Source organism: Vicugna pacos, chromosome 17 (genome assembly GCF_048564905.1).
Source record: "Vicugna pacos chromosome 17, VicPac4, whole genome shotgun sequence".
Lineage (NCBI taxonomy): Eukaryota > Metazoa > Chordata > Mammalia > Artiodactyla > Camelidae > Vicugna > Vicugna pacos.
The window spans coordinates 10321597-10345680 of NC_133003.1; the positions used below are offsets into that span (position 1 = coordinate 10321597).

At 42.0% G+C, this 24084-nt stretch overlaps 1 protein-coding gene across 4 annotated transcripts in view; it reads left to right on the forward strand.

The window, feature by feature from the left end:
- Positions 1-269: 269 nt before the first annotated feature.
- The window catches only part of CMTM8 (CKLF like MARVEL transmembrane domain containing 8), a 68500-nt gene continuing 44685 nt past the window's right edge, over positions 270-24084 (forward strand). For 3 of the 4 annotated variants that reach the window (XM_072940932.1, XM_072940931.1, XM_072940934.1), the window contains exon 1: positions 295-630. In XM_072940932.1, the coding sequence (XP_072797033.1) occupies positions 484-630 (147 nt within the window). In that variant the 5' untranslated portion in view covers positions 295-483. Of the gene's footprint in view, positions 631-24084 lie in introns of all 4 variants that reach the window. The other variant, XM_072940933.1, reaches the window with a different exon arrangement.

Genomic DNA, 24084 nt, shown 5'->3' on the forward strand with positions numbered 1-24084 from the left:
CAGGGTGCAGCCGGCGGCCGCGACCCCCGCCGGCTCCCCGGCGGCGCCGTCGCCCCGTCACCCCGCGCGCGCCCCGCGCCTCCCGGCCGCGCGCTCCCCGCAACAGGTGAAGCGGCCGCCGGCCCGCGGCGCCTCCTCGGGGCGGCCCCTCCCCGCCAGCCGCGCGCCCGCCCCTCTCCACGCCCCCGCCCCTCCACCCGGCCTCCGCCGCCTCCCTCGGCCGCCGGCGGCCTCCCCCTCGCCCGGTCTCCGGCTCCGGGGCCCCCGAGAGCCAGCGCACCGAAGAGCCGGGGGCGCCGCGCACTCGCCGGGCACGCGCCGCGGCCAGACGGGCACCCGCGGGCGCCCCCCGCGCGCTCCGCTCCCGGCGCCGCCGCGCTCCCCTCCCCCTCCGCCGGTCCCCGGGCTCAGGGCCGCGCGTGCAGCCCCGCCGCGCCGGGGGTCTCCGAGGCGGGGTCGGCCCGGCCCGGCCGAGGCGCGACGATGGAGGAGCCGCAGCGCGCCCGCTCGCACACCGTCACCACCACCGCCAGCTCCTTCGCCGAGAACTTCTCCACCACCAGCAGCAGCTTCGCCTACGACCGCGAGTTCCTCCGCACCCTGCCCGGGCTCCTCATCGTGGCGGAGATCGTGAGTGCCCGCGGGCGGGCGGGCGGGGCGGGGGCGCAGGTGGACCCCGCGCCGTGCTCCTCACCTGGGAGCCGGCTCACACCCAGGGCGGGCTTCGAAGGAACCCTTTGCTCAGCCTCGCCTTCATCCCAAGGTGCAAAACTCAGAGACCCCCCCCCTCTGAACGAGGTCCCATCACCTTGGGCTTTCTTAGGGGAGAGGGCGGTGGCTCTTGGCATGTCTGCTGGGGGGGAGCCCAACTTGCTGGATTCTCTCTGGGTCACGGCGTGTACTGGGAGCAGGATGCTTGGTGGACATTAAGTTTGTGTTAATGAGTGTCAGGGACACGTGATGCCTCCCTTACCTGATCTCCACATGGGTGGCTTTTCCCTAAAGAAAAGCTTTCGGAAGATCAGGGGAGAGGAGAAGACTTCTTCTTTTTCCTAATTATCTCCTTGGTAGTAAAATTCAGGTGAATCAGGAAACGTTTACTGAATAAAATCTCAGGGTCTGAGGGCCAAAGGGTGTCCTCTCTGGTGCTGTGGACATCCTGATTAGGCTCAGAACGTTCCTGGGAAGGAGGCCGTGCATGTGCATCCTCCTCTCCGTAGGAGAACACGGAGGCTGAGAGAGAGGTCAGCTGATTGCCCCTTAAGGCCCTTTATGGCTGAGAAAGTTCCCTGGCCTTGTTAACAGCTAGAGGGTGGTCACTGGTCACTGTCTTCACCATGTGCCAGGGGCTCGTCAAGCCTTTTAGATGCCTTCATGCCCTCACATACCACACAAGAGCCCTAGCCTGAGACGGTAGCTTCAGTTATTATCCCATTTTATGTGTGAAGAAACTGAGGCATAGAGAAAGGAAATAAGTCACATCTGTGGTGGAGATCGGATTCAAACCCAAGCCTGCCTGTCTCCAGGGCCCTGCTCTTTAATGGCTAAGGGCAGCCCTTCCACCGTATCTCACATGCTTTTCATTTAAACATTTGTGAGATTGAAGTCTAGCTTATGAGGGGCCTAGAGCATGGAGCCATGATGGTGTAGAAATGACTGAGGACTCCAGTGGTTCCTCTGAGAAACGTTCAGCAAAAACCTGTGTCCAGCAAGTAGCTTACTTGCTCCTCCTGAGTCTCAGACCCCACCCCAGAGGGAGGGAATCAATCCCAGGTGGTTCCAGTGCACAGAAAGTTTGCAAAGGGTTGGCTTAGCCCATCCCCCAGCTGGTTCCCTCAGCTGGCATTGAGGACTTCAGGAGAGCCAATAAAAAGCGGGGGTATTGGAATCACCTTGCAGGGCCCGGCTTGTAGGAATTCAACAAATATTTGCTGTGTGAACGAAGGAGTTGGCAGGCTCCCCTGCTCCAGCAGGGCGAATGAAAGCTAAAATGACAGAGAGAGGGCTTCTCCCCTGGGAGATGTGGGTGTGGCCCAGGCAATGCCTCCCGTTTCAGATTTGTGATCAGTAAGTTCCATGGTCCACACTTTTTCTGAAAATAGGAAAATGAAAGAAAAATTGTAAATGGCCCACAATCCTATCGCTAGAAATAACCACTGTTGATATGTTGGCATGTATACTATTCGATTTCAATACATTTTTTGGAAAAAAAAAAAAAGGAAAAAACGTGTAAGAAAAATTATCCTTATTACTACTATAGCTGAGATTTTATTTTTGACCAAGCTCTATGTACACGTGTTTTAAAGAGTCCTACAGGGAGAAATAGCAGTTCCCCCACCATCTCCATACCTAGAGGTACCCACAGTCACTGACTCTACCTTAGTTGTTTAAAACTCACAGGAAACTAAGAGACAGCAGGTATCCTATCAAGGTCATCCTCATGACCAGCCACCTCTACCTGCCTTGCTCACCTGGGTGCAGCTGGGGGCCTGGAGTCTCCTGCACATAACCCTTTCCCTCTCTCCTGGGTTGGATCCCCTCCTCCCCATGACCAGTGTCCTTCTCTGTCTTGACTTACTCCCATGGAGGGAACACCAGCCTCTGCTAGTTTCCTAAGAAAGGATGCGTGTGTAAACTGAGATTTGCATCTTTCGAAATGTCTTGATTCCACTGTTACACATAATGAATAGTTTGACTTCGTAAAGAAAGGTTGGAAATTGTTTTCCTTCAGAATTTTGAAAGTATTCCTCTGTTAACATCTAGCCATTCTGATTTTTTTTTTTTGCTTTTTTTTTATTAAAGTATAGTCAGTTTACAATGTTGTGTCAATTTCTGGTATACGGTATAATGCTTCAGTCATACATGAATATACATGTTTGTTTTCATATTCTTTTTCACCATAAATTAGTACGAGATACTGAATATAATTCCCTGTGCTCTACAGTATGAACTTTTATCTATTTTATGTATCTAGCTATTCTGATTTTGTTTTTTAATTCCAATTCTTGATTCTTTCCCCACCCCCGTCCTTTCTGGAAGCCTATAGAATTTTCTTTCTCCCCAGAGGTCTGTAATATCACAGTGACATGCCTTCATACGAATCCGTTTTCTTCCTGGTGGACCTGGTGTGTTCTCTTAGTCAGGAAAACTCATGAATGTTTAAGATTTTTAAAAATTTGATCTTTATCCTTCCATATTCTCAGTTTTTTTCCTTTCATACTTTTTTTTTTTAATGGAGATACTGGGTATTGAACCCAGGACCTTGTTCACGGTAAGCAGGCACTCTACCACTGAGCTATATCCCGACTCCTCCTTTTATACTTTTTTCCCTATGCACATATTTTGCTATAACTTTTCTCATGGATTTGTGACCTGCTGTGTTTACTTACCATGAGCATTTTTCAGGGTCTTATATCTCTTGCATAATACATGTGCAGTGTGTCTGTCGTACAAAAATACTCTTTTTGATTTCTCCAGTCTTCTGTTTTAAAACAACATGTTTAAAACGAACATGTTTCTAGGTTTTACTAGGATAGCCAGGGCTGTAGCAATCTTCCTTTTTTGCCTCATTGCACATTTGTTCAGTGACTTTCTTGAGGGAGAGTTCCTTAAAGTATAATTGTTGTGTCAAAGGGTACACAGATTTTACGTATTCTGTTTTGATGCATATTGTGAAGTTATCTTTCCCCAAAGTTGTATTAAACTGTCATCAGTAGTGTGAGCCTATTCAACAACAAATACTTTTTTTTACATTAGAAGAACTCTTAAAATTAAAAATGTTAAGGATCACCCTAAATGGTGTACTACTATGTTTTATTGATCCAAGGTACTCTTTTGTTCATGTCTTACTATCTGAATCAGGGTGCAGCTTTACACTGGATGGTTTCTTACATATGATGAAAAAATGGTACCATTGATTGTTTATCCAGGGGTGGGGGTGCCAGATTTCAAACTGTTGCTGTCCCAGCCCTGAGATTACGGTAGACCTTCCCCCAGAAAAATGTTACTTTCTGCCTTGAAAAAAGCAAAGTATTGAGATGAAGAATTACTAGGGACCTGACTTCCTGTGCTTGAACCTTGGGAAACTGAAATAATAGAGAACAAAATACAATGTTTCCCCAAATCTGTTGTCAAAATCGGTTGCCTTGGCTTTCTTACAGGAGTGAGGAGGAGTAGCCAGCTACTAAAACATTCCAGGTTGTGCCAGCGTAACATCGTGTTGAAACCAAATTGTAGTTATTTCCTTCCTTTTAAAGTTTTATAACAAGCTAGAAGCAATCCAATGCTTGACCTGTGACTTGTAGGGTGCCGTGATCTTGTAACAGTTATGAGTACTGGGAGAATAAAAGTGATTTGTCAGAAACTGAGCTAATTGCACCCTTCCTGTTGTTGGTGACTTCAACAAGAATTATATCATCCGTGTAATAGTGTTAGATCACCTTTCATTTACTTACTGTCATGTGCAAACTTAGTTGGGGAAGGAAGTTACTGAGAGTTGGAATCTAAATTATTCTATCCTGTTGAGTTCTTTTTAAAGAATAGTGAACATAGTTTCCACTTCACAAAAACAATACCTAGTCTTTGTCGAAAAATAAGAAAAATGCAGGTAAGGAAAAAAACCCAAAACCTAATTGTAGCTCCCATGGTGGTTCCTAACAGGTATGGTACCACCCTGTGTCTGGGAGTGGATAGACTTTTCAAAAAATTTTGGTTATTGTAATGCCTGAGATTTCTACTGGTGTTGAGTGCCCTGGGGGCCAGGGACAGTCCCCAACCACGGAGAATTGCTCCCCCAGCTTCCAGAAGCAGCACTGTTGAGGAACTTGGAGTGAGCCATTCCAGAGTTCCTGAAGTGGTTTTATATCACTTATCTAGAGTTTTTTTTTTAAGTGCTGTCACTTGTAAACTACTTTTTGTTTACTGCTGTGCCCATCCGTGTTGGACATGTTCCATCCATCCCTCAGGTGCACTCTCCACCCTGATTCAGCTGACTTGCATGGACTGTTGCCAGGGTCCGCTCTGATGTCCCACTGGATTCTGATGTCCTCCTGGCCCCGAAAGGAGGCTGTAGGGTGAGGGGGAGCAGAGAGGGTCCTCATTTCCTAGGATTCCTCGCTGCCGGGACTTAGGACCTTGGCTGAGTCCCCTCCACTCAGCTGTTTTCCCTGGCCCTGCTGACTCTTTCCCGGCTGCCGGGTACTGCACTGCCACTGAGGTTTTCCTGCACCCTGCTTTCTAAATAAGACCTTTATTAAACTCCACTCAGGTTACCCAATCTGGATGTGCCAGTTTCCTGGGGAGACCTGATAAATTACCTTTCCTCATCAATGATTAATTTCCTATGGCATTCTTAATGGCCATCTAGTTTTCCATAAACATCCAGGCTCCTACTGATCACCTTAGGTTTCTTTCTTTCCTGTAGCAGCGTAGTAACAAACATCCTTTAAACTACATGTTTCTGGATGTTCTGTAATGTTTTCTAAGGATGAGTACTTAGAATTGAGTAAAGGAATATATGCATTTCCTTTCAAGTCCTCTTTATTGAGGTATACAGTAAAATTTCCCCTTTTCGGTGTAGGGTTCGATGAGTTTTGGCATATGCATTTTTTAAAAGCAGCTTTATTGAGATATCATTCATAAAATGTTGACCTTTTTAAAGTGTACAATTCAGGGATTTTTAGGGTAATCCTAGAATTGTACAACTTTTACCAATATCTATTTAGAGCATTTCATCACAGCAAAAATAAACCTCATACCTGTTAACAGTCACTCCGTACTCTGTCCTGCCCTCAGCCATCGGTAACCACTAATCTGCTTTCTGCACCTGTGGATTTGTCTGTTCTGGTCATTTCTTATGCATGAAATCCGATAATAGCTGGCCCTTTCTGTCTGGCTTCTTTTACTTAGCATGTTTTCAAGGGTCATTCATGCTCTAGTATGCCTCAGTACTTCATTCCTTTTATTGCCTAATAATATTTCATTGTATTTTATATGTAACATTTAGTTTATTCATTCATATATATAACATTCATATGTGTAACATTTAGTTTATCCATTCATCAACTGATGGACATGTGGATTATTTCCACATTTTGACTTGATGAATAGGCTGCTATGAACCTTCAGGTACACGTTTTTGTGTGGACGTATGTTTTCAGTTTTCTTGGGCATTTACCCAAGATAGGAATGGCTGGATCATATGATAACTCTTTGTTTAATATTTTGAGGCATTGCTAGGCTGCTTCCAAAGTGGCTGCACTGATTTACAATCCCAACAACAATACGAGTGTTCCAGTTTCTCCACATCCTCACCAAGACTTGTTATTTTCTGTCTTCTTGATTCTCACCATCCGATAAGGTAGAAAGTGGTACTTCACTGTGGTTTTGGTTGGTACTTCCATAGTGACTACCGATGGTGAGCACCTCTTGAGGGGCCTATTGGTCATTTGTGTATCTCCTTTGAAGACATGTCTATTCAAATCCTTTGCCATTTAAAAAATTACATTAATTTCTTTTATTTTTGGCTTGTAAGCATGCTTTTCATATTCTGGATACAGGTCCCTTATGAGATAAATGATTTGCAGATATTTTTCTTCCATTTTGTGTGTGTGGAGCACAAGTTTCTTAATTTGATTATGTGCAGTTTATACATTTTTTTTCCTTTTGTTGATTTTGATGTCATCATGTCTAAGAAGACAGCCTAATATAGGTCACAAGGATTGACTCCTGTTTTCGTCTGTAAGTTGTGAAGTTTTATATCTTACATTTAGATGTATGATTAATTTTGAGTTTATTTTTATGAAGAGTATAATGGAGTCTGACTTTGTTCTTTTCCTTATGGATATCTAATTGTCCCAGCACCGTTTGTTGAAAAGACTTATTTTTTTCCCCATTGAATTGTCTTGGCACCATTGTTGAAAATCGTATGTCCATAGGTGTAAGGGTTTATTTCTGGATTCTCAGTTCTGTTCCATTAATCTGTATGTCTATCCTTAATGCCATTACCACACTATCTTTATTACTGTAGCTTTGTAGAAAGTTTGAAATCAGAATTATGAGTCTGCAACTTTGTTCTTTTTTCAAAATTGTTTTGACTGTTCCAGGTCCTTTGCACCTCCTGTCGTGTTAGCGTTAGCTTGCCAGAGTCTGCAAAGAGGGCAGCTAGGATTTCAGAATGGATTGTGTTGAATCTGTAGATCAGTTTGGGGAATATTGCCATCTTAAAAAATTAAGTTTCCCAACTCATGAACATGAGATGCCTTTCCATTTATTTAGACCTGCTCTCATTTCTTTAACAGTGTTTTATAGTCTTCAGCATCCATGTCCTGCATTTCTTTTGTTGAATTTATTCCTAAGTGTTTTATTCTTTTTGCTTCTATTGAAGATGGAATTACTTTCTTAATTTCATTTTCAGATTGTTCATTGCTAGATCATAAAGAATCCAGTTGAGATCTGTATCCTTGACCTTGTATCCTACAACTTTGCTGACATCATTTGTTAGTTCTAACAGCTTTGTGTGTGGTGGGGGGAGGGTTCGGCTTTTGTGTTTTTAAGGCCTTTGATATTACTGCCAAGTTGTACATGAAGGTTTATACCAATTTGTATTCCCTCTAGTGGTGTTTCAGAGTGTGACAGGGTTGTATTTGTAAATACTCAAACTTCTACTGTTAGCCAGTTTTCTTGGGGTGGGAGACATTCAAATTAATAAAAACCTATTTGGCACAGGCACCCACTAGTCAGAACATCACCAAATACTTAGGTGAGCCCCGGACGTGTGAAAAAAAGCAGTGTTTTTATTTCTATTTCTGTGATTATTAAAGTTGAACATTTTATTTATTTTTTTAATTGAAGTATAGTCAGTTTACAATGTTGTGTCAATTTCTGGTATATAGCATAATGCTAAAGTTGAACGTTTTAAATACGCTTTTATTAGCCATTTATTTCTTCTTTTAGTAATTGCCTGTTTTTGCCCTCTACCCATTTAAGAAAAATGAGGCTCTTTCTTTAAAAAAAAGTTTTCAAGGGGGAGGGTATAGCTCGAGTGGTAGAGCGCTCGCCTAGCATGCATGAGGTCCTGGGTTTCATCCCCAGGACCTCCATGAAAAAAATAAATAAGTAAACCTAATTACCTCCCCCTATAAAAAAAATGTTTTGAAGATAAAAAAGGGAGTGAAAACTTTAATGAAAATTACCTCTCTGGAGGGATTTAAGATTGGTTTGGGGGCTATTTGGATAGAGAAGTTTGCTTTATAACTCCTTATCTTTTTTATACGGTTTACACTTTTTATGAGAATATATTTATGCATTAATGTAATTAAAGAAACTTAAAGCAATGCATTCATTGTTTTAAAATAAATTTCAAATCATTTATATGTAGAGTGAAAACTGAAAGTCTCTGCTAACCTACCTCCTTTACTCCACCCCTGGCCTCCCCCTGCCCTGGTGTGCTTACCATTCACATGTCTCCCAGACCTTTCTCTGTACGTGTGCGAATCCACACATGGTATAAGACACATGCATACATAAATGAGAGCATTATACACAATCTGCAACTTCTTTTTCATTGGATAATGTTTTGATATTGTTCCGTACTGCTTTTTTATTGACTTATGTTTCCTGTATGTCACAGGCATTGTCTCATCTGTCACTTGTTACTAGCATCATCCATGCCATTTTTCATCAAAATAAGTTTCTCATTTGCATGAAATCTAGACTGTTATATTTATCTAGCCTTCTGGGGTTTCCTTTGCTTCAACATGGCTTCCCTAACCCCAGAATTATACAAATATTTGAAGAAAATATGGGGGATTTTATTTTTAAATGTTAAGAATATTTACCATCTAAAGCCATTAGTTCTTTTTGTGTAGATGTGAAGAATGTAATTTCACTTTTTTCCCCAAGTGGATGTCTAGCTGTCTTATCCTTAATCACATCATATTCCCACATATTGATCCTGTTCTGTTCTATTCCTGAGTCAATTCCAAATTGACTGGAGCTTTATCATGCATTTTAACATCCAACAGGGCAAGCCATACAACTTTTTCTATTTCTTTGCCATCCTTGTATACTTAAGCTAACACTTAGAGGCGATTTTTAGAATCAGTGCTCCTTATGTTTCACTACAACTTTGATGTTGCACTAAATTTATAAATTAATTTGAAGAGATGGCTTTATGATATTGAATCTTATCTCCTAGTAATATTGTATCTCTGTTTATTTAAGGTCATTTTATGCTCTTGAAGTCCTAAGTTTTTTCCAAATGAGTTTTACATGCTTATTACTACTTTGGATAAGTGGAATTTGTCAAAAATGAGTTGGATTCATCAATTTCTGATTATTTGTGGTTTGTAAGAAAGTTGTTCATTTTCTTATTTTACTCTTGGTTAGCCATTTTATTTTAGTAATTAGTTCTAATGATTTTATTACTTTGTGAGTAAATTATACTAATATCTGTGAATAAAGATGATTTTCTTTTCCTTTTTATATTTATGCTTTTCTTTTTTAAATGATTGCATAGGTTAGGACTGCCAGTGTAATGTTGAATGATTGGGATGTGGTGGGTATCCTTGGCTGGCTCATAACTTTAATTGAGGTGTTTCTAGTGCTTTCTGATAATACAGGTTTAACTGCAGGTTCTGGTAGATAATTGTATTGAGTTAAGGAAGGGAGGTTTAACTGTGTTCCCATTTTAATCAGGAATGATTGTTGAATTTAGAAGATAGGGTTTGGCTGGCGGGGAGGAGCCTTTTTAGTATTCGATCATACAGGTTTTGGTTTCCTTCAGTTTGCTGATGGAGTGAATTATAGTAAAAGATCTAAAGCTGAAGTATCCTTGTACTTATATAAAATAATCTCTACTTAGTTACAATGCATTCTTTTAATAAACTGTTGTATTTTCAAGCTATTTTAACTCTTGAATTTGATTTGTTAATATCACATCTAAGGGTTTTGTGTCTATTTCATATGTAAGACTAGCATTTTAGATCACTTTGCCTATGGTCTATTTGTCTGACTTTAATATTGCCACCCCAGATTTTTTTTCTAGCTAGCATTTATCTGATACGTTCTTGTCCCTTTATTTTTTAATTGAAGTGAGAATCGTATAACATACAGGAATATCTCAGAGATAATTGTGATTCCAGATTACTGCAATAAAGCAAATATAAAAATAAAGCTAATCAAAGGAATTTTTTTTGGTCTCCCAAGTACATATAAAAGTTATATTTACACTATACTGTAGGCTATTATGTAATGCTGTAGTGCAACAGCATTATGTCTAAAAAGACAATGTAGATACCTTAGATAAAGAAATACTTTATTACTAAAAAATGCTACCCATGACTTGAGCCTTTAGCAAGTCATAATCTTTTTGCTGGTGGAAGGTCTTGTCTGGATATTGATGGCCACTGACTGTTCAGGAAGTTTGTTGGTTGCTGAAGGTTGGGGTGGCTGTGGCAATTTCATACAGTGAGACCGCAGTGAAGTTTGTTTCATCAATTGACTGTTCCTTTCGTGAACAATTTGTCTGTAGCATGCAGTGCTGATTGATAGCATTTGACCCACAGTAGAACTTTCAAAACTGAGGTCAGGCCTCTCAGACTCTGCTGCTGCTTTATCAGCTCGGTTTATGTAATATTCTAAATCCTCTGTTGTCATTTCAGTAATTGATCAAATTCACTGTCTTAGGTCGGCAGGGTTTGTGGTGCCCCCAAAACAATTACAGCAGTAGTATCCGAGATCACTGATCACAGATCACCATAACAAATACACTAATGAAAAAGTTTGAACTATTGCCAGAAGTAACAAACGTGACAGCGACATGAAGTGAGCAAATGCTGTTAGAAAAATGGTGCCAATAAGACTTGCTTGATGCAGGGTTGCCACAAATTTTTAGTTTGCGGGGAAAAAATCTTTTTTGAAGAAATCTCTTCGAAGTGCATTAAAAGCGAAGTGCAATGAAATAAGGCATGCCTATAAAATTAACTACTTTTAAAAGAACAATTGAATGGCATTTAGTACATTCAGAACATTATGCAATCACTTCTATCTAGTTCCAGAACTTTTTCATCTTCTCAAAGGAAACCCTAACTTTAATTTTTTTCCTTTCTCTGTCATCTTGTTAAATCTTCTGTATTCATCATACAACTAGATTTTAGTTCTATACCCAGTCTGAGAGCTTACTTGTCTTTCAGTATAGAAATTTTAACACATTTATATTTTTTGTGATGACTTATTTAGAATTCTTAGTTTTCCCTAGTGATTGAAAGTTATAAATTCTATTTTGATTTGGTTCAGAATTACTTTTCAAAATTTACCCAGGGTATTTAAACATTTTTCTAATTACCCGGAGAATTGATGTGTAACCACATACTTCTATCCAGAAGATAACACTGTCCTCCTTAGCTATTCCTCACCATGCACTTTTTTGTTAGACAATTTTTTATGGATTTTAAAGTAATCTTTATTGCGATACAATTCACATACTATACAGTTCACCCACTTAAAACATACAATTCAGTGGCTTTTAGAATATTCAGAGTTTCGAACTACCACCACAATCAATTTCAGAATAGTTTCATCATCCCAGAAAGAAAACCCATACCCAATAACAGCCTTTCTCCATTTTCCCACACTCTCTCTAAGGGTGTCCCTAATCTGCATTCTGTGTCTATAAAATTTGCCTATTTTGGACATTTCATATAAATGGAATCCCACAATATGTGATCTTTTGTGACTGGCTTATTTCACATAGCACATTGTTTTCAAGGTTCATTCACTTTGTGCCATGAATCAGTACTGCAGTTCTTTTTATTACCAAATGTTATTTCATAATGTGGCTGAACCACATTTTATCTATCCATTCATGAGCTCATGGACATTTGGGTTGTTTCCACCTTAGGTATTGGTAATACTGCTAAGAACAGTCATGTACAAGTCTTTGTGTGAACATACATTTTCATTTCTCTTGGATGTATTCCTAGGAGTGGAATTGCTGGATCGTATGATGATAACTCTACATTTAACTGTATAAGGAACTGCCAGACTGTTTTCCAAAGTGGATGCACCATTGTACAATCTCTGGACTACTTTTTAGAAGAATGATTTCTTAGGAATCATTTCTTGCTGGTTGTCTGAAGCTCTCCACCCATATTACCAAACAGCTCTTTTGACAACTACAAGTTAAAATTTTTTCATGCTGTTTTTTGCATGCCATTTTTCGTGTCATTTTCTTTGTGGTTAATTTTTTCACTTTCAAAATATCTCCTTGAGTAATTCTTTCAGAAAGGGTTTGAAGGTGTTGAACTTTTTGAATCTTTGCGCATCTAATAACATCTTTCTTTTACCTTTATTTTTGAATAATTTCGTTGATATAATTGTAGGTCTTACAGTTTCTTTTCATTAATCCTTGGAAGGGTTGCTTCATTGCCTTTAGCATCCAGTGTTGTTAATAAGAGACCTGATGGTCTGGTAGTCCCTGGTCAGGCCTGTTAGGTTCAGGCCCCCTCAGGCCTTGTGACTACCATTCCCACAGACTTAGCTGCAGTGCAAGCTTGCATGGATGGTGCCTTCCACAGTAACTTACCCATGAGAATCTAGGAAGATGGTATTGAAGGTGTAGCAAGAAATTGTAGATGGAATGTTACTGCTGTATTGAGGTGAAATGGCTCATGAAAGGCAGTTCTGCAACCATATGGGGTAATGATACTGGCGCTTCAGGTTGATGTGGGTGGAAGTAAAAGAAGGCTGTTGAGCCTCCACCGAGTTTCCTCAGTCCTCGTGCTGTCTGGGCAGGCAGAATGCCCTCACCCCTTCCTGGGAGAAACCAGGCAGACCTGAAGTCCCCCCTCGGGACAGCTGTAGCCCGATTCCCTGCTGAGAACGTGTCCTCTGCATCTGTTGCGGTAAACTGTGAGCTTTGTGGTGTTTAAGTCAGAGCTTGCTTCACCAGGCTTCAAACCCACTTGTCTGGGGAATCAGGAGCTCATCTCCTTTTTTTTAAATTTTCATTTTATGTAGTCACAGTTGTATTTTTTTTTAAATGTCCCTAGAAGCTTTTGGAATTTTCTCCCCCTCTTTGAGATCATGTTTTACCACTGTGTGTCCAGAAGGGCATTTTTAAGTTTATCTTCCCCAAAACTCATTTGGCTCTTTACAACTAATATTCAAATCTGTGTTCAGTAAAAGGAAATACCTTGTATTTCCTGCATCAATTTTTTTTTCTGTTTTCTCCTTAAGAAACAAAACAAGCAAACTTCAACAGAAGTTCCAGAAGAGATTAAACTGTCTCTAGTATCTCCTCACTTTCCTCGTATACTTTCCGTCTTTTTGTTCTTTTGCAGAGTTCTAGGGAAGTAACACTTCCAGTCCACATTCAGGTTTTCAGCTGCATATGTGCTGCTTTTCAGTCCAATTGTTGAATCTTTATTTTGGGTTTGATAGCTTTCATTCCCAGTATCTTGTCATTCTTTGTACTTTGTAGTCTGATTGCTTCTTGATTGAAACACTTTAAGAACCTTGGGTATACAGCTGGCCCTTGAACACCATGACTTTGAACCGCCTGGTTCAATTTACATGTGTGCATGGTTTTCTGTAGTAGATGCCACAGAACTACACCACCTGCAGTTGGCCAACTGTAGGTTATACTCGATTTCTCAACCACGGAGGGTCATCAGGGCTCCTAAGCCCTGCTGTTCAAAGGTCAACTGTATTTAAGCTTTTCTTTGTTTACAGAGAGACCACTTCTGCTTCTTGAGTCTGTTGCTTCTCAATCATTGGCTGTTTCCCTCAGTCACTTGGTGATTCACGCTTGTCCATTTTTAACTGTAGGTGAGGTGGTTGGTCTGTTAGCTCAGCTTAGGTGAGAATCCCTATGCCGCAAGCAGTGAATGATTTACATCAGATGCCCTGCGTCTAGTGGTTTTTTTGTGTTTCTTTTTTCTTTTTTCCCTGAGGAAGGGAAATATTAATGGGGTCAGAGGCGCATGGTGGGCAGTGAGGCTGCGTGTACTTTGCTACGAGGCAGGAGACAGTTTGTTGAAGGATCTGGAAGTGTTGAAGCTTTATCTTGGGGACTTTTTCCAGAAGTAATTGTTGGAGGGGATGTGGAGAGAATGATTAACTTGGCAGGTTTCTAAGCCTTTAAAAGGTATCCCTTATCACTTTACCCTTGGCCATTCCTTTCCCCACTTCTGATGTTATGACTGATCTTTGAATTTTTCTGAGCGTCTGCCTGGAAACTGCCCTTTCTGGTAGGTTTCTGGGGCTGAAGACTGGAAGCGCCATTGCTAATCATTACCTTGTTCCCACATGCCCCCTGGGAGTCCCTCACTGATACAGATCTCTGCTGCTATTCTTTGCAGCTTTCAGCATTGCTGTGTATTTTTAAATTATTTGTGTGTGTGTAGTGGTTTTTGGTTTTTTGTGGGGTTTATTTTTTGGTGTTTTTTTGGTCATTTCAGTGGAATTTTAGGGAGGATGGAGAGAGAAACATACAGGTCTAGTCAGTTACCTTAAGAGAGAAGTTCAGCTGTTTTATTATCCACGTAAAGGCATTTTTCATGCATATCAGGAATATCAACCTCCTTTCTGTGTTGCAAATTTTCCTTCTAACTTGTCATGCCTTGATTTTATTTACACAATGTAAAGTTTGTCTTTAAATCTATCCGTCATACTTTTCCTTACATCAGGTTCATTAGAACAGTCTACATTCCTAATAAAACTGAATATAATTAATTATACATTAATATTTACCCTGTATTTTTCTTATAGTATTTTTGAATATTTAACCTTAATATTGAAATTTGTTTTAACATAGAGTCTAAAGTTGGGCTCTCGCTCTGTTTCCAGATGTCTCCTCAGTTGTCCCAATATGATATATTGATAATCTGTAAATCTGTTTTCCATTCTCTAATCTGATTGCTTCCTTTTGTTCATTCCTTTAGTTTGTGTGTCTCCTTGGCTTAGTTTTTCTTTTTTTCTTTTTTTTCTTAGTTTTTCTTTTTTTCTTTTTCTTTATACTGTGATTCAGTATATTTATTTAATTATTATTTTTTTAATGGAGGTACCGGGGATTGAACCCAGCACCTCGTGCATGCTAAGCACACGCTCTATCGCTGAGCTGTACCCTCCCCTGTCTGTCTGCTTGGGTTCAATTCTGTACTTTCTAGTCTGTTCTAGTTTTTGTTCCCGTGTTTTAACATCTGTAGTTCGAGGTAGGGTACGTTTTAACATCTGACAGGGTAAACCACCTCAGCCATAATCTTTAGAATTTCTTTTTAAGTCGTACACTGCTGTGCCCCTCTCCTCTGTCAGATTGTGTTGGCTTTTGATTGGGTTATTATATAATGCCGATAAAAGAAATTTTCACATACTGAGGTATGGAGAAGTCATTCTGGCTTATACATGAGTTGACTTAAATTTTATGCTGAAACAGCCTGTTTGTGGCCTGTCAAACATCCATTGGACATCTGCTACAATTATTAAAGAAAATGGCACATTGAATAGAAGTAAAGAATGTCCATGTTAAAAATGAAGATTAAATGCCCCTCTTCCTGGGATGCCAGCACTGGTCTTTCTTTGATGAGAAGACTCCCTTCCCAGACGCCAAGGCTGCACCGTACATGCTGGACGTGTATGTGCTGGTCTGTTTTTTGCAACCTTGAAGAAACGTACCCCTGAGTTGTTTCATGTTCTTTGTCCTGACGAGATACAAAACCGCTGAGAACCCTGCTCCTCCAGAGCAGTTTCTTCCCTTTCTGGGAAGCCGGCTTCGGGGCTAGTCCTCAGTTTGGCCCAAATAAAACTCTTTTCTGTTCTTATTACTGATAGTTTCTTATTTTCATCGACATGATATAGATTAATTCATAATTAATTTTTGGAGAAAGGAGGATTTACACTACTTAACAGTTCCTAAGAAGAAAACGCCTCAGCTGTTCCCTTGTCTTCTGTTATATCTTATTCCTGATTCTTAAGCTCTCCAAGGTCTTCTCCAGTCTATGATTCTGTGAGTTTTACAGTGTCAATTAAGAATGCATGTATTATTTAGTGACCAAATATGTGTTGAGCAGTGACTGTGTTCCAGAATCTTTGTCTAGCATTTAGAATCTAGTGGTGTAGGACCTTTCTATTTTTATTTAAAGAAATGATTTAGAGTAGGATGTAAGACATTAAAAGAAAAATATGCGTAGGAAGATATTGAAAGATAGTAAAAGAAAAAAACCCTCAAGTTTTCAAATTTGAGCAGAAATTCAAGAGGCATTTGTTCCTTGATGTCCTTTGGTCTTTTATTCATCTCGGAGACCGAAATCTAAATTTTAAACAGATGCAAAATACATATATTTCTTGTTTTGCTACGATTTATGGCTAGAGTTATTCTCGGGAAGGTGGTAGTATTTTTCCTTAGATGATCATTACCGTTAATTTTCGTTGAAGAGTAAATGAGTTTTCACATTGATTATCTCACTTGATACGAAGCCAGCCCCAGGTTTGTGGGAATCCCTTCTTCATTCCCATTTCTAGTTGAGCATGATTTGAGGAAACAGCACCCAAGTTACACAAGAATGAGTCAACCACATCTTGTAGAGCGCAGGGCATAACACTTCCATCAAATCGGTTCCCCCTTGTCCACACCCACCGTGAAGTTCGTGGAAACCAGCCCAGGGGACTGTTCCTTCCATGAGAAAGTAGTATATCCATTGTCTCGGTCAAGCAAGGTTCAGTTGCTGATGCCAGCGTCCAAGCAGCAGGAGACATGTTGTACATCATTAGATGGCTTCCAAAATTTTTGATAGGGCTGGAGGAGGCAGGCTTTTGGCCAGGCTTCCAGCACACCGCCCACAGTCACAGCACGGAGCTGGCCTTTCACAGGAAGGCAGGGACGCAGGGTCTCCTCGCACAGTTGCTGGGTCTTGGGTCTCCACTGTGACACGTGGTCCCCCACTGGCTGCCCCTTGATTTGTCTCTCAAAGTTCTGAAGACAGGGATGGGGCACTGGGATTTCAGGTCTAGCTGCCACAAAAAGCCAAATGCTTCCTCAGCTGAGTCTGCCAGCGGGAACGCATCAGCTGCCGAAGCACGTCTTCTGGCCCCAAGATGTTGTCTTTGGCTTCGAGTCCTGCGTGGGAAGCTGCATCACAAGTGGGACCTGAGGCTGTGGTCCTGCTTTCCAGCCCCCGCTGAGAGTGGGGCAGGCTGCAGGGGGGCAGAGTGGAGCCGAGATGAAGCACGTGCAGCACTTGCCGCAGCCCCCTTCGCTGGGTTCTACCAGGGTCACTGCGCTGGAGGTGGAAGACCACCGGTGATCTGTCGTGCTTCCAGAACGTTCTAAGGACTTGCCCTTTTCCCATCTAGATGTGCATTTGATTTCCAGTTATACGTAAGGCCTTGCACAGCGGACGTAAAATTCCCAGGATTTCCATCTGTGATAAGAAGGGTGATGATGTCACAGGTTAGCAGGCAAAGTGAGCATAAGTACATGGAAGTCCTGTCTCCAAGGGAAATTATTAGTTTATTTCTTGGGTAAATGTAGCTATCTTTATTTCTTCCCTTCTTCTCACAGTAGGTCCAGACTGTAGATTAATGCCACTGGAACAGCGCTGCATTTGGAATGAGTAGTCAGATCTTAGCTTCTGGTGAGTTTTCATGCATCCAGCAGTGAGCGTGAACGTAGAATTTAGCCTCTGCAGTGTGTGCCTGGGTTGGGGTTAGGAGCAGACTTTTAACTAAAGAAAGCTTAAAAGTTACACTGAGAGCCACAGAGACCTGCTCACTTTAACTTTCAACATGACTAGTTCATTTAGACTGAAAAATTTAGTAGAAAGACCTAGCCACAGTTATGAACGATGCCAGCTTCGCAGGTGCAGTGAAAGGATATCGATTTGTGTTCCTGTGTAGACTTTATTCAGAGGAGATCTCAAAAGCCGTAAGGTGGGTCAGTTCTCCAGAGGTCTGAGTTTAATGTCCTGTTTCGGAAAACATGCAACCTTGATTCTTATCTTGCATGACTTTCCTTCATCTGTCCAAAATCTAATTATAAGAAGTGCCACTTTCTGGGGGAAAAGTAATTCAGGGGAGGAAAGACATCTTTATTGTTGATTTATCGCCTGCCTTGTTTCCAGAAAGGACTTGAGGCAGGACAGACATCTTTAAATTGAGGGCTGCAACAAGAAATCTCTATCTGTCAAGGATTGGCAGGCATAAAAGGTTACTTTAGAAGAAGAAACGCTTTATCTGAAGCACTAAACCTTGAGCTGACTTGAAGGGGCATTCTTGGGTAAGAGTTTTTAGAGACAGAAAGCCGTTGTATTGCCTGACACCGTGTGGCCGTCAAGGGGAGAAAATGTGGAGGACTTGTCTGCTAATCTTCATCTTTAGGGGTACTTTAGGGGAAAAAAAGTCTGTGTGGTTGGGAGCTCTGCCTTCTTCTGATTTCACAGGCCCAGAAGTGTCCTTTGAGATGGAGAAATTAGAGATTTGTAATAGCTGTATTTAATATTCTACTAGCTTATACTTTGGAAATTATGTCTAAGGTTCCTTTAACTGTGACATGAATTTTGAGTGGTTTTTTGTTTTTTTTTTTTCATTCATGTTTCACATCACCAGCTTATGTTTGCCCTGCCCTGGGAAGCTCCTGTTGGACTTTTTAACTTTCCTCGATGTGATCAGGTTGATTTAGTGAGAGGTAGAAGACCAAAGCTCAGTTAACTGGGTCGCTCGTTAATATCAGGCTGGTTTAGCTGCCGGCTGTGGAAGGAAGCTCAGGTGGGAGTTGAAACCCCGTGCTCTCCAGCTCCCGGTACTTAAAATAAGGTCAGGCCACCATCATTCAGTTGCTGGCTTGCATAACTGAGAAGTGGGAAAACGTCATCTGCAGATTTGCCTCATGCGCCTCGAACTCTTAAATTCCTTAAAACCCTTTTGTGTGAGATAGCATACAGTGCTAAAACCTGTGTACAATTTAAAGAATAATAAAACAAGTAACCAGCTGCTACCCACTTGGTTTAAGAAATAGAACATTATCTTAGAGGCCCGGGTGTGCCCTGCCTGCTTCCCCAGAGGGAACCGCTGTCCTGGCTTTGTATTCTGTGAAGTTCGTATTCTGGTCATCGCTTGGCCTTGACTTATTTCAAACTTTACAAAATATAGAAGCACAGAATATTTTCTCCTGTGACTTGGTTCGTCATTCAGTGTTTTCCATGTTGCTCCACGGGTTGTTCACTAACTTTCACCATTGTACTGCGTTCCGTTATGTGAAGGTACTGGTGCCTGCCTCTTCTGTGCTGATGGCCACCTGGGTTGCCAGGTTTTAGGTGGATTACATTTTCCCTTTTGCATTTCTCATTTTTTTTCTTTGTCCTATTTGTTTGGAAGTGATGCTCTCTCTGCTCTTTTTGCTGATTCCCTAGCTGTTGTGACGTGCATGCTTCCTCTGTCGCGTAGACATTTTCACCCCCACGTCAGCATTCTTACCCTGCTCTTAAACAAAAACAAAGACCTCAGAACTCTGGCTCAGATGACATCCCTCACAACTGAAAGTATGTCTAGCCGTTTAGTGCTGTGCTCTTTCCACCGCATGAGGAGCATTCTTCCACTCGCTGTAGACAGTCGACAGCCACGTGGTTGCCTGACATCTTTGCTCACTGTTCCGTCTAACATCTCAGACCTCCCATCTGTCTGTGTTCTTCTGAAAATCTTTTTCTTACTCATCCTTGAAAGATAATTAGACGGAATTCTAAACTGACAGTCGTTTTTGTCTCAGTTCGTTGAAGGTATCTTTCTTCTCTCGTGCTGGTTTCCATGGTTGCTGTCCAAGTTGGCAGTCAGATTGTAATGCCGTTCCTTTTTCATTGAGCTGCTTTTGCTTTTAAAATTGCCTTTGCCTTTATATACAGCAACTCACTGTGACAGATGTAGCTGAGGATTTCTTTTTATTTATACTTGGGTTTATTGGGGATTCTTGAATCCAGTTATTGATCTTTCAACAATATTGGAAAATTCTCAGCCACTGTTGAAATTCAGCCACTCTTGAAATGTCGGAAGTATTGCTTTTCTCATTTTATTTCGTCTCCGTCTGAAACTCTAATTAAATATGTCTTAGATCCTCACATTGTCTGCCGTGTCTTTTAAAATTGATAATTTCCAACTCTGTGTTCCTGGGCTGATATGACATATATATATTTATGTATCAATCTTACTGCTATATCTTCCACTTTAACAACTATCTCTTTAGCTGTTACATTCATACACTCAGATTTTAATTACAGTTCTTTCATGTTTCTAGAAATTCCTTTTCAGATCTACTGTCCTCATCGTGGTCTGCATAGACTCAGACCCAACCCAAATGAGAGACTAAACTGAAAGGCAGATTTTTCCCCCTTCTCCCAATTGCCAAGATTGAGATAGCTGTTATTTTGCTGTGGCCTCTGGACAGAAGGTTTCTTATCCGTCCTCACACTGATGGGATGGCCTTCTAAGATCCCAGCTTTACATGTGGATTTCCTGTTAGACTTTTCATTTTGGGCAGGCCCTTGGGTTTAATTATCTCCTACCATCTGGCGTCAAGAGGTAAGCTTGGCAAAGGATTGAAATAGAATTTTCTTAAAGAAAACATACAAAGAGCCAATAAGGATATGAAAAGATGCTCTTATATTATTAGTTTTTAGAAAAATGCAAATCAAAACCACAGTGAGATACCAGTTCATACCCACTAGGATGTAGTTAAAAGGACAGACAAGAACAAGTATTGGCAAGAATGGGGGGAAACTGAGACCCTCACATCTTGCTATTAGGATTGTAGAATGGTGCAGCCACTTTGGAAAATAATTTGGCAATTCCTCAAAATGAAAAACAAAGAAAGCATAGTCCATTCCTAGATATATACCCCAAAGAATGTAATGAAACATCTGTTTCCACACACAAAAAAACTTACATGAATGTTCACTGCAGCATTATTATAATTACCAAAAGGTGGAAACCCAACCAGTGGATGACTGGACAAACAAAACAGGGTATATCCATAAAAGTGAATATTATTTGGCAATAAAAAGTAATCAAGTACTGATGCAGGCTGCAACACGGACCATAGAAAACATGATGGTACGTGAAAGAAGCTGGTCGCAAAAGATCACATATTGTGGGATTCCGTCTATGTGAAGTGTTCAGAATAAGTAACTCCATAGGAGCAGGAAGTAGATTAGTGCTTGCCAGGGGCTGGGGGGGAGAGAAGAATCGGGAGTAACTGCTGGTGGGTGTGGGGTTTCTTTTTGGGATGATGAAAATGTTCTGAAATTAGATGCTTGTGATGGTTGCACAGTTCTGTAATTATACTAAAAGTCACTGAGTTGTATACATTAAAAAGGGGAGTTTTATGGTATCTGAGTTAGACCAAAAAATTGTTTTAAAAAATGTGGAAGCTCAAGGTCCCCACGAAGGGTAACAGACTCTCAACATGAAAACTAGCTTTGGCGTTCGACTACCCCCCAGGATTCCCGTTTTATTTCGTTTTAGGTCTCATAGGGTTCCTTCTTTTTGTGCCAGCTCAGCCACATGTTTTAAAATGTTCTTAGTTAATCCATACTTGTTTCGTTTGGGAGGATACCCAGCCTGTCATATCACCAGAAATGAAAGGCAGAATCCCCTTAACTTAAAAAAAAAGTTCAAGTTGTTAAGGAAAGTGATGAGAATGAGAACCCCCGATCCATTCACAGGGATTTCTCATGTGAAGATCCTGCTTCATCCTTCCTCCCTGTCTGTCTGTCTGTCTGCTTAATATTTTTGTGGAACCATTTGAGAGTAGTAGGCTGCAAACATCATGACCCCAAATACCGCAAATATTTTAGGATGCCTCTCCCAAGGGCAAGGATGTTCTGTGTAACTGCAGTATAGCAATCAAGTTTGTCAGATTTATCCTTGGTCCTGAGACAGCCCATACTCAGGTTTCACCAGTTGTGCCTGTAGTGTTGTTTTTATCAGCTTTTCCCCCCGATCAAGTTATAGTCCAGAATCTCACATTGCATTTAGTTGTCCTGTCTCCTGAGTGTCCTTTACCCGTACAGTGCCTTAGGCTTTTTGTCGTCCGTGACCGTGACAGTTTTGAAGAATCCAGGAGGGTCGTGTTGTGGAATGCTGCTTGAGGTGGGCTTGCCTGACGGTCCCCTGAACGCAGATTCAGGTTATCTGCCGTGGCAAGACGCCGGAAGCGGTGTGCGTTTCTCATAGTGGGATGCCGATGTGTCTCGAGATGAGAGACTAACCTGAATCCCTTTCCTGAAAAGCAAAATACGGCCTATTTCTAAGCAGAGACGACAACTGAATTTGGAGCCAAACAGATCTGGCTTTCAGGCTTGCCGCTGCTCCTGTGAGTTCTGTGATGGTAAGCAGAATATTTGACATTCTGAAGCCACCTGTAAAACACACCTAATAATACCTACTTCTTGAGATCATTGAAAAATGAAATGCAAATCGTGTAAATTGTTTAGCACAGTGACGGCCACAGTACGAACACATGACTCTTGTTTGGGGCCAGGCGATGTTACCCTCGGGGCCCCCCTCTCCCTTGAGGGTATTGTTGGAATTACTCAGAACCGCAGTGTCTCTGTGTGAGGAGCCCAGAGGCCTCTGGTACACCTGCATCAGTTCGCGACAAGCCCGTGTTCTCTTGGTCTTCTCTGCCTTCTTACCCACCTTCTCTCCCCCTCGCTGTTCACACCTCCAGTGTCCGTAAGTAGCCCGCTTGCCCAAGTGTTGGATTAGTTTCAGGTACCGACCAGAGATGGGGGCCGGAGCTCTTGGCGACTGCAAACCGACCTCCCACCCGATTCTCATTCTGTTTTGTCACCCTTTCCTCCCCGATTACACACCCTCCTCACCTCCAAGTCCTCCTGCCTCCATCATACAGGGAAACCCTCCCCAGCTCCTACCTCTAAACTTGTGTGTCTTGACCCAGAGAGGGCAGCACGGAACTAGGAACCAGCTCTGTATATAAATAGGAACGTCCTCTTTTATAACGTGATTTTTTTGTTCGGTTCGTGGCGCTACTCATTTGCAACAGTAATTACACTGCGGTAAGCTACTTCTCTTATCGTTACATCAGCTTGCAAAGACCTCACGGGGTCTGCACCTGTGTGAGTGAGACCTGGATGGTGTCACTGCCTCCGGGCGGTGATAGGAGTTGCCTCTGGCGAACCGTGGACCTTGGGTGGGTGATTCACCTGAATTCCCGGGGAGGAGGGTCGCTCAGCTGAAGCTGCGTCACATGGGAGATTACCCTTAGGACCACTACCTGGGGTCCTGCCCCATGTGATGCTGCTTAGGTTGTCTTCTGTAGCCTGTCTGGGTGGCGGATCCTGCAGGATCATTGTTGGATGGGGCACCCTCGGCGTCTCATGCCGCCTCCCAGCTCCTTCTCCAAGGAGCCGTCCATCTGGGTGAACTTGTTTGGTGAGGCTGCCAGACCTCTCGTACGAAACTGAGGGATGCCTTTTCCACCTTCTGTTTCTGGCACAGATGGGTGACATTTCCATGATACTGTTGTCCATCCCTGTCTCATGAGAAATTCTTTAACCTTGAAAGGAAGGGGGAAGGGAGAGAAAGAAAGGGAAGCATTCATCCTGGAAAGGCTGCTGGTATCAGGGGGCCCCTGCCGGGGGGGGCTGCAGGCTGTGAGACCCCCCTGGCGGCTGCTGACCTACAGGTGTGGGCAGCCGGGGCTCCAGGGGGCGGAGCTGTCCTGGCAGCTGCACTTGAGGGTGACAAGAGCTTGTCTGAACTTTCCTGTGTTGTCCAAACATGCAGGATTCTGAATATCTTGTCACTGTTCTCACCCTAAATTATGGTATTTATTCTAATAAAAAGTCTTTGTTTCAGAGAAGCCTGTGGAACAGAGCTGAGACTGGCACCCAGACCAGTTTTGTTGAGAATCAGAATTCATTGTCAAAGGTGGGAGGGTACAGCTCAGTGGTAGAGCACGTGCTTAGCGTGCATGAGGTCCTGGGTTCAATCCCCAGCACCTCCATTAAAACAATAAAATATAAATAAAAATAAATAAATCTAATTGCCTCCCCCCCAAATTTTTTTAAATAAACTAAA